This window comes from Parambassis ranga, chromosome 17 (genome assembly GCF_900634625.1).
Source record: "Parambassis ranga chromosome 17, fParRan2.1, whole genome shotgun sequence".
Taxonomy (NCBI): domain Eukaryota; kingdom Metazoa; phylum Chordata; class Actinopteri; family Ambassidae; genus Parambassis; species Parambassis ranga.
This window is the reverse complement of record NC_041037.1, coordinates 14,783,641-14,794,969: the sequence shown is the minus strand read 5'-3', so window position 1 is coordinate 14,794,969 and position 11,329 is coordinate 14,783,641. Positions and strand designations below refer to the sequence as shown.

At 39.7% G+C, this 11,329-nt stretch overlaps 1 protein-coding gene across 2 annotated transcripts; it reads left to right on the top strand.

Moving 5' to 3' along the window:
* The first annotated feature begins 7,448 nt into the window (after nucleotides 1–7,448).
* On the top strand, nucleotides 7,449–10,961 carry LOC114450086 (solute carrier family 22 member 13-like). 2 transcript variants are annotated; one of them, XM_028427995.1, is made up of 10 exons: nucleotides 7,449–7,837; nucleotides 7,926–8,029; nucleotides 8,422–8,576; nucleotides 8,696–8,864; nucleotides 8,944–9,064; nucleotides 9,486–9,580; nucleotides 9,704–9,891; nucleotides 9,965–10,073; nucleotides 10,163–10,369; nucleotides 10,469–10,961. In XM_028427995.1, the coding sequence occupies exons 1-10, from the start codon at nucleotides 7,463–7,465 to the stop codon at nucleotides 10,500–10,502; spliced, it is 1,557 nt and encodes a 518-aa protein (XP_028283796.1). In that variant the 5' UTR covers nucleotides 7,449–7,462; the 3' UTR covers nucleotides 10,503–10,961. The 2 variants fall into 2 exon arrangements, with proteins under 2 accessions (XP_028283796.1, XP_028283795.1); XM_028427994.1 differs by having other exon boundaries at nucleotides 9,677–9,891.
* Nucleotides 10,962–11,329: the final 368 nt, after the last annotated feature.

Here is an 11,329-nt window from a genome sequence, read left to right as displayed (position 1 = left end):
TGTCTTTTGGTAAAAACAAACTTGCTGTGGCAACCAAACTTGCATTTTCTTCAGGAAATGCAAGTAATTCTTTATGCATTTGACCAGGTTGGTTTACAGTCTGCAATCTCACCACTAGTTATTATTATTATTATTCTGTACGTTTTTGGCTCAGCATATTTTTTTATTAATATTTTGAAAACAAAACATATTTGAACAAATCTATAATCTATTAAACAGGTTTAATAGCCCTTGAAGAGCTGAACAGAATGATGTTTGAATGGTTTCTGTAGCTGAAAGCATGTGGAACTAGTTGCATGTCAAAGTTGAAGGTGGGTTTGAAGGCTCCTTCATAGACTCCCATGTTAAAAATGATGCAGATATTGCTTAATATTTGGAAAAATTATAATTTTTTGAAAACTTTTTTTGAAGTTGACCTGGAATGTCCTCTGTGAGATTAACATTTTGATAATTGAATGGCTGAAATCGGTGAATGTATGCTGAAGATACGCTGCGCCAAAAAACGTACAGAAGAATAAGAAGGAAGAAAGAGGGTGAAGAACAATAGTTTGATTGTTGCCTAACAACGGCAATCAAACTAATCAACTAAAAACACAAATGTAGTTTTTATATGTAAGCATGTTTACATGTCTCCATGGTGATGTGAAGTGCTTTGATGACAAGAGTTCCATTCACAGTGTCTTTGAACTTCTGTTATATACTGAGAGGAGACAACAAACACAGAGAAAATATAAATTCTGCAAAGTCAACATGACTCAAAAAGACGAGGAATTAGTTTACAAGGATCTCCTTGACCAGGAGCTTTTCTGTGACGCCGTCATCAGAGTGGAGGAGGTTGACTTTAATATCCACAAAGTCATCTTGGCGAACTGCACCCCTTACTTCAGGTAAACTGATTATCTCAATTTTAAATGAATGTGTTTGTAACCTTTACATAGGGAGACAAAAACAAGGATTTGTTGTAGTTTATGATGTGAGTGTTTCAGATTATTCACTGCAGTCTTGTTTTTATAGCTTACAGTGTTTCAGTGTGTTTGCTGATATTGTTGTGATGACTAGTCAACTGCTGAGGAAAATGTTGTCAGCCTGACCTCATACAGAAAGCAGCAGCAGTCCTTAATGTTTGAACATGACAAAAACAACCGGTGAACAAGTGTGTGTTAATCTGCTGGCCCCAGGTGGGACTTGGATGATAGGACATGTTTGACATGTTGACATTAAAGCATCTAATAGTGATTTCTCCCTCTATAGGCTCAAACTTATTTTATCTTAAACTTAAACTTGATGTATAGTTTAGAAGTCATAAGTGAATTAGATAATGTTACAGCAAGCAGATTTAGACCTTTAACTAGACTGTTGAAGAAAGTTACCCATAAATCCACCAGTGACTTGTGACTAATTTTGGTATCTGTTTTAAAAACTGAAATGCATCAAAGTGGTGTATAATGTTGTGGAACTTTTTCTGTGTCTTTCAGAGCTCTCTTCACACGCTGGTCTGAACCTGACAAGAAAGTCTACATTATTCCTGACCTATCCTCAGACATGATGGAGCTCATCATTGAGTTTGCATACACTGGCTCTGTTAACGTGACAGAGTCCAATGCACGGAGGCTTTTCATGGCAGCTGATTACCTCAATATAGTGGAGCTGGTGCAAATATGCTGCAACTTTTTTGAAAAGACGCTCTGCCCAGACAACTGTATTGGCATCTGGCAGTTCACAAAAACCTACCACGCCCCTGAACTGCACCTCAAGGCTTTCCAGTATGTCCTCAGTCACTTTGAGGAAGTGGCTTTTGGCGAAGAGTTCCTGCAGCTCTCGGCCCAGGATGTCAGTGACATCATCAGCCGTGACGACCTCAATGTGAGACAGGAGGCAGCTGTGTTTGAGGCCATCATTCAGTGGATCACACATGAACCTCAGGAACGAGAAGGATACACAGATCTTCTCTTGTCAGAGGTACTTTATATTATACATTATAATTTTCACTTTATAGGTTAATCTATTTCAAGACAGTGTCTGAAACCAACATCAGCCCAATAGAGGGTTATCAGTTATTAGATGTGCTCCATGTCATGATGATGGCCAGTACAGCCATCCTTTACCATTTTATAGGCTAGAAGCTGCAATATCATCTATCCTGATGAGTGATAAACAGAAAGCAGTGACGCATTGTGCTCATGTGCATGCTGGTCTTCTGGGTGACTCTGAAAATGGAGGAGACTTTATGCAAATCATCATCTTTTCCAAAACCTTACCTTATAAGAAAACCTCCCGTTAAAGCTGGGCACTGGCACAAGCATTTATAATCATTTATTATTATTAGTACAAGTACATAAACTAATAAGGAACATATACATGTAATGCTGGCTATCTGCATAAGCTTTGTGTCCAGGTTAATGCAACTCAGACAATCAATAAGCTGATAATGATACTATGATGAAGGGAGGAGAGTAATGAGAGGAATGAAAAAAATATATTAAAGATAAGACTTCAAAGAGGGCTCAGTCCATCTGACTGACTGCCACGATGTAGAACAAAGAGAATGAAGACCTCCTTTGTTCCGGTTGCTAATAGCATTTCAAATAACTGACCATTGTTTTACTTGTTGCATTTATTGTGATGTTCTTTATTAGGAACCGTGATTTTTTATGTATTTTTATTTATTATGACACAGACTGTTAAGTTATATCCTCTTTATTTTCTGTATTGTTGTAGGTCAGGCTGAGCATGATGCCTACAGAGTACATACAGAGTCATGTGCTGTCCAATAAGCTGGTGACGGACAACTTGAGGTGCCAGGCCATGGTCTCTGAGGTCATCGAATGCATCGGTCGGCCTCGTCTGCCTTCTGCCATCCTATTGGCCATTGGAGGCTGGAGCAGCAGCAGGGGTCTAACTAATGTAATCGAGGCATTTGACGTCCGTGCAAATCACTGGATGAACATAACAAACCTTTCTGAGGTTCCTCGCGCCTACCATGGTGCAGCGTACCTTGGTGGATATGTCTACTGTGTTGGTGGCTTTGACCAGGTGTTGATGGCTACAAATAGTGTGTGCAGGTTTGACCTGAGCACAAGGACATGGCAAGAGGTGGCACCGATGTACTATCACCGCGCTAATGTGAGTGTGACTGTGCTGAACGGGTGCATCTACGCCATGGGAGGCTATGATGGGCACACACATCTCAGCAGTGCTGAGTTCTACCAGCCAGAAACCAACCAGTGGCTTCAAATTGCACCCATGCATGAGCAGAGGAGGAGCGCCAGCTGCACAGCACTCAACGGCAAGGTGGGTGGAACACAATGGAACATACCAGAGAACAGAAAGATTTGTTTACAAAACACTGCTGCCAGTTTGATCCAACAAAAATGACCATTTCTTATTGCCCCCACCCCCCTTTTGTATTCAGATCTACATATGTGGTGGATCTGACGGGAATGAGTTCCTGCAAACAGCAGAGTGCTACAACCCAGAGACCAACCAGTGGACCCTGATCTCTCCCATGAGCAGCCGGCGCAGTGGAGTAGGAGTCATTGCATACAACAACCATGTTTATGCAGTAAGTGTGTGAAAGAAATGTGTGACCAGCTTTCATCAGCGCTTTAAAGTGGCTAGTTTTTATGTGACAATTGAATTGATAAGTGATGCTTCTCATCTTTGACTCCAAAGGTTGGTGGCTCTGATGGAACAGGATGTCTGCAGACCGCTGAGGTCTACAACCCTCACACCAACACCTGGCGCAACGTGTCCTCCATGATGACCCCCCGCCGCGACTTTGGCATCGAAGTAGTTGAGGACCGGCTCTATGTTGTCGGGGGCATCAGGAGCCTCTTCACCATCACCTCTAATGTTGAATACTATGACAGTGAGACGAATGAGTGGTCTCAGGCCTGCGACATGGACGTCGACCGCAGTGATCTGAGCTGCTGTGTGCTTTCTGATCTTCCCAACATGGCCGACTACACCATCCCTCGTGATTTGTGATTTCTGTAAATCTTGTATAAATATGAATGAATGAATGAATAAATGTATAGTGATGTAACAATTCTGTCACAGTACCTGGCTGTAAATGTATATCATCTGTTTATTCCACTCTTATGCAGTCTGCATGTATGTTTTAGGCTCGCAGTTATGATGTACACATCTGGATTACTAGACCTGTCCCATCCACCATACAGTATGGTACTGTTCTCTCTCACTTAGTGTCAGTTACCTTTGAATTATAAAATGAAGCACTTTCTCCTTGGTAAAAGGGGTGTACCATTAAAACACTACTATTTATGTGCGGATCAGTTATCTGATTGAACATCATGAAACAATTTTCAGAGTTTGACAGGCTAAGTTTATTTTTTACCTAATGGTCGCTCACATCAAGCAGCTATTGAAGACATTTTTTAAAATAACAGTGTACGACTTTACAGTTTTGATTTACTCTTGCTGATTTCACCGTGTTATGTTGAACCACAGGAGGCGGCGGCTGCTTTCAGAGACTTGGCTCTAAACTCCCTCCTTTACCTACTCAGCAGCAAACAGCAGGAGCTGACAGACAGCATTGGCAACTGCCAGGTGAACATATGGAACATTTGGCAGCTAGAGAGGCAGATGTAGAAACCAAAAAAAAAACATAGAGCCAAAGGAGAGTGAATATTGGGCTTACGTTCACCAGGTGGACAGAGACACAGCTCCAAATGAATGATGTTCCAAAACAGCTGGCTGTGTAAATAAACAACTGTTTGCTATCAGGTTAGAAAAAGATGATAATGACATTGTTGTGCTGACAAAAAGGACTTAATTTAAGAGAATCTGACTCCTTCAAAGCTGCTTCACATACCATCATATTTTTCATTTGAGGCCTTTATGTACAGCATCAACATATTTTTCATATCAATGGTTATAATAGTGATAAGAGACAGTCTGCTGTCCTTGACAAATAAATGCCATTAAATTCTATGAAGTTCTGCTGTGTTTGGGACAATATTAGTGCTTCATCACAGCTTTTAACCTGGGACTGTTGTGGATGTCACTTCTGTTCTCTGTTTGTGGTTTTTCTTGCCTGCCTGTTATTCTTATTTCCTGATTGTATTATTATCCTTCCTGACCTCTTTTGTATGTGTCTCTTCCTTACCTCTGTCATGTGTTCATTGTGTAGTCTTGTCCTTCCTGTTTTATTTTGAAATCCTGTCCACCTTGTGTCTCCTCTGTCAGTTTACTTCCTCCTGTTTCCCGCCTGTGATTGTTTCCACCTGTGTCTCGTTTTCCCTCCTCTTCTTAAGTCCTGTGCTCTCCTTTGTCCTCGTCGGATCATTGTTCTTTGTACCTGTGTGTTGTGGTCCTCCCTGTCAGTTTGTCCTCCTGTTCCTCTCTTTGGATTTACTTTGGATTGGTTAGTGTTTTTCCTTGGTTTCATTTTGTACATTTGGGTTTTTTACTTCATTCTGAGGTTTTGTTCCCAGCCTCTTATGTCAATGTCAATGTCAATGTCAGTTTTATTTATATAGCACATTTATAAGGGCGTTGCCCACCAAAGTGCTTAAACATTAAAACACATAAAATAAACTCAAACTAATAAAATACATAAAAGAGAAACTGCAGTAAAATACAATAAAACAAACATACAATCATGAAACTGTCAGGGATTGTGCAGGGTGAGTGGACACAGGTGCAAACACTGAGCGGTTCAGAAATCAAAAGTCTTTATTTTAAGCCAGGAGGGCAAAAAGCAAACAGTCCAAAACTAAAAATCACACTAATAGTGGAAAAATGTCATGGCAAAGCAAAACCTAGAAAAACAAGGTCACAAGGCAAAACAAGGTCAAAACAACATGGCAAGGTAAAAACCTGGGTGTTACGTGGCTGTGGCAAGGCAGAGGCGAAGACGAGACTAACACACAGTCCCCATGGGTGACGAGAAGACAACGAGACACAGGTGACACACATGAGGGCAGGGCAGGTAATCAACAAGGCGGGAAAACACAGGAAGTAAAACACAAGACAAAGCAGGGCATGACTATCAAAGTAAAACAGGAAGCACAAGACAAGACACAAGAACTAAACAAAAACCCAGGGAAACAAAACACTAGAACTACAGGAAAAATATAAACACAGATTAAACTAAAAACCCAAAACAAGGAAAACAAAACCATAAATAAACACCAGGTCATGACAGAAACATAAAATCCCCAAGAGCTGCCAATACTCAGGCAAAGGCCATGGTGAACAAGTAAGTCTTAAGTAGAGATTTAAAAGTGGTGAGGCCATTTGCCGACCGCACAGCTAGAGGCAGAGCATTCCACAGAGTGGGAGCCCTGACTGAGAAGGCCCGGTCACCTCTAGTTTTGATTTACACTGATCAATTTTATGTTATTTTGTTCTCAACATATTTCAGTATGTAATGAATGAAGATTTTCAACTGGAATAGTTCATTCATTAAAATCTAGTTATTTTTGTGTTCCCTTTACTTTTTTAAGCGTAGTTACACTCAGTCGTGTCTGACAAGCATAGATTATTAGCATATTAGCATAGTTATGTTTTTAGAATATAAAATGTAGTGCTACTCCAGATGCTGCTGGGTTCAGTCTAACTTCCAGCATACCTGCTGCGTAAATATCACATGGACTGACTCTTTCAAACACTGCCTGTAATCTGCTGTACTGCTTGGGCTGTGATCATTATAGGGTTCATAAAAGTTTTATTTATTATAATGTCCTTGACCAGATTGTACAATGTGTGACTCATAAACAGAGTATTATAAGTGAGTACTTATGGCCATGGTCTTTCTGTCTGTGCTGCCCATTAAGCCACAATGTTTCCTATAGAACCACAGTCTGCTTTGTCTGTTCATAGAGACTGGCTGGCTCTGTGGAAGAGGGCCTGCTCCCTGCAGATATAAACAGCTCATTCTATATCGGTGTGAATACTGCATTTGATTTCTGCATATACTGTAGGTCCCACCATTTCACACACAATTACCCATTGTTTTAATGTCATAACCACACCTTCAGTTAAAGTGCTGTCTATTATAAAACCATATCTGTGATAAAGCGCACAGTCACGGTGTCATGTTGTAAGAATAAAAGTGTTGTATTTGTAAAATGAATAGCTACATATGAAATGATTGGACTTTGGTTAAAAAAAAGATATATATATATATATATATATATATATATATATATATAGAGAGAGATAAGATAGAGAAGAGACAGTCTTATATAAAAGTGTTGGCACAAATTTAAGATGCCTGGTTGATGTTTAGGAGTTCATTTTAGAATGTAACAATATGTCATGTGATCAGCACCATATTCCTAAAATCAGCAGTAGGGGATGTGCCGATTTTTTACATGTAAAATGTGTGCCGCTGCTCCATAAAGGTTGGGAAACACTGGGTTAAACATTAATGCTTATGCTTCAAACATGAACCGCATTATTTTCAACCGACACTAAGCTGATAGCTGACATCAACATGGTAGACTTTGGAGAGGTACTTAGGACCATTGGAGAGTTTGGATTATTCCAGCAGCTCACTCTGATTGCTCTCTGCTTTCCCAATTTCACTCAGCCCTTTATTTTAGCAAGCTTTATTTTTATCCAGTCTGATCCGGAGCGACACTGTAACACAGACTGGATCCTCAGAGCCGATCCTGACCTGAGCACTGGTGAGCAGCTGAACCTGACTCTGCCCCGGGAGGAGGATGGGAGCTTCAGCAGGTGTCGGATGTTTGTACCTGTGGACTGGAACATCAGCGACATCAGGGAGCACGGACTCAACGAGACCACAGGATGCCGGGATGGATGGGTGTACACCAACAGCCTGTATGAGGCCACCATAGTCACTGATGTGAGGGATGAGTATAGACCACTGCACATATGATCAATACATGTTGTGAACACTTTAAACATGCAGTTTTATTTGTGTTTTTTTACAGTTTGATCTAGTTTGTGGTCAGACTTACATAGTGCAAGTGATACAAACAGTGTTCATGGCTGGAGTCCTCATTGGTTCACTGGTGTTTGGACCGTTTGCTGAATCGTAGGTGTATTTCATACTGTAAAAAACTCCATGTTAAGTCACAATGACAGATATGTCTGCTTGAGTGTGTGTGTGTGTATATATACATCAATACAACATACATTGCAGTGTGATTTATAGTCTGTATATCACCTTACCCAGAATAATTTCCTCTGGGATTAATAAAGTTTTATCTTATCTTATCTCAGCAAATGTTCCCTCGAGCACCTAGCTTTAATATTTAAGTATATTAAATGTATTATGACACCTTGGCCTTGATGCATGACATCATGTTGACCTCATAAACGTATGATTGCCCTCAGCGCCTCTTTGCTCCCCCTCAGTTCATTATGTAGTGTTGTGTTTATATAACAATAATCTATAAAGTCAAATTTCATCTGCTTCTATTGCAGGTTTGGCCGCAAAAGAGCAACTCAGATACCATCAGTCATCATGTTTGTATCCATTGTGACCACGGCACTGTCTCCTGGTGTCTACTTATATATAGCATCACAGTTCTTGGTGGGATTTGGAGCTGGAGGGTTCAGGGTCAACTGCATTATACTGTGTATGTATGCTTCAGGTCACACTGAGCATGGAAGCAAAACATGGCCACAGTTAATCAGCGTTTAAACTCTTATTGATAATGTTTCAATGTAGAGATATAAAACATTTTTCTGATTGCAGCCACTGAATGGATCGGGGTGTCCAAGCGGTCGTGGGGAGCGTGTATGACTCAGCTCTTCAGTGCGTTAGGACAGTGCGCCCTCGCTGTCATGATCTACTTTGTCAGAAACTGGAGACTGGCTCAGCTCATAACAGCAGCTCCACTTGCAGTGGTTGTTGTTTACATATGGTATGTGTTACTCTCTTTTGCATTCTTATTGTCTTTATTGTTTAAAACACAGGGTACTTGAAGTGTTATTTCTAAACAGGTTTATTCCAGAATCAGCCAGATGGCTGTTAAGCAGAGGGAGGACAGAGGAGGCCAAAAAGCTGATCATCAAAGCAGCTACCATTAACAAACGGCCTGTTCCAGACGATCTGCTGGAAAAGGTACGCATGAGAAGCTTCTCAGCACATTATCTGTGACACGTATCATTATGACTGATAATAAGAGAAATCCCTGGTGCGATCTCCCACTTTGTCTCCATTGTGCCTTTATTTTGAATTTTAAAAAAATGTATAATTTAGAAAATGAGTTGGGATGCAGTTTTCATTAAATAATAAACATTTATTTATGGGATTATTATTTCTTTTATTTCTAAGAACTATGGTAATAATAAGTATCTCCTTGTGTTACAAGTCATGCAGCATTGTGTGGTTATCAAATGTTCAATATATATATATATATATATATATATATATATATATATATATATATATATATATATATATATATATATATATATATATATATATATATATATATATATATATATATATATTATATCTATATATTTTTTATTTGCCACAGGTGTCAGTAAGTAACACTGTGAACAAAGGAGGTTTAAAAATCATATTCCGATCAGCAATACTGACCAGATATTTCCTGATTGTAGTTTTGGCATGGTAAGTTATTTTATAGATGCACATAGTCTTTTAATACGAACACATTTGTTGAGCTGCATCTGCAATGCTTCACCACTTCGTCCTCTTGTTTTTAAGGTTTTCATCCAACCTTACTGTGTACAGCCTGTACTTAAACATAGGAAACCTGGGCCTGAACATCTTTCTGACGCAGCTCCTATTTGGGATTTCTGAAATACCAGCTAGTTTACTCTCCATGTGGCTGCTGGAGATTTTTGGGAGAAAACCTTTATTCATTGCAACCCTTCTGACCGGAGGACTCTCTGCCATTCTGATCCTCGCTGTGCCCGAGGGTAAACCATTAAGTTTGTTTACAGCAACATGACAATTTAATATGTAGTCAAATTTAATCTTTGTGTTTTTCAGGACTCTCCATTGTTGTTACATGCTTGGTCGTGGCAGCACGTTTTTTCCTGTTATGGGCTGTTTCTGTAACGTGTGTCTTAATGCAGGAGTTGACTCCAACACCAGTCAGGTAAAGGAGCTTGTTTAAAATACTGTCTAGATGTTGTGAAAAAAATGCCAGAACAGTTCGGAACAGTGACATCTGATTTCTCTTTTCAGACAAACAGCCACCGCTTTAGGAACCATATCAGGAAGGCTTGGTGGATTAGTGGCCCCACCGCTCAACATACTGTCCATGTTCAGCCGGGTCATACCCATCTCTGTGTACAGCAGCCTCACGTTGGTCAGTGGAGTTCTTGGCCTCCTGCTTCCTGAGACAAAAAACAAAGAGCTGCCAGAGACAGTCGAAGAGGCTGAAAACAACAGGTAGCTGTGGTTAATATCAGCACAAAGCTTTACAATATCATTTATATTTGTTATGAGTAACTCATCCACTTTCATCTCTTTGTGTCCTCTGTCTTTCAGAAATGTTTCCCAAAGAAACTCGACCAAGCTTTAGACGTTTAGAGATTTACATGAAGCATTTGCATCATTCACTGTTCAAGATTCTTCCATTTTCACATTTAAACCAGTAGTTGTGGATGTGGACCCCTTCCTTGTAGAAGGTGATGTTCTAGCGACCGCTGAGCTCCTTCCTCATCTTAGGGAGGAGGTAATAGCTTGTGGGTGAATAGGACAGGTCACTCCTGGGTGATGCATCCACCCATCCATTCTGTTAACCTTCTTTATCCTACACAGGTTAGCAGGGGCTGTGCCAGACCCCTGTGACCTTGTAGTACAGGACAAAGAGGGTTCAGAATATGGATGGATGAATGGATGAATTGATGGAAAATATTCTTCATACAATATGTGAATCAATACAATATGTATCTAGGTGTGAGTCTAAATTAAACTGTATACGTGTATTTCCCAGAAGATCAAATGTTTTCCTGCAAAATAAAGAGGAACACTGATCAGAGCTGCCGCAGTCTTTAAAGTGTGATTTATTACAAAAGTAATCATCAATTCATTCAGAGTATTTACAAGTTTTTTTAACGTATACATAAATTTCTGATTCAAATTATTTCAGTCAAATATTCAGTCCTTCATGATCTGTTTATTATTGCAGAATATCTTTGTTATACAAAAACAGCATTTCTCCCTTTGCTTACCAAAATCATAAAGTAGATCATTTTGCAGTAGTAATCCAGAAATTCATATTTACAAACTGATCTGATATCATATTCACGGTAATGATTGTGTTTAGCAGACTTCTGAATAAAATGCAATGTAGATCAAAAACAATAGTCCTCTTGTGTTAACTAATCATTATCTCTGCACATGTGA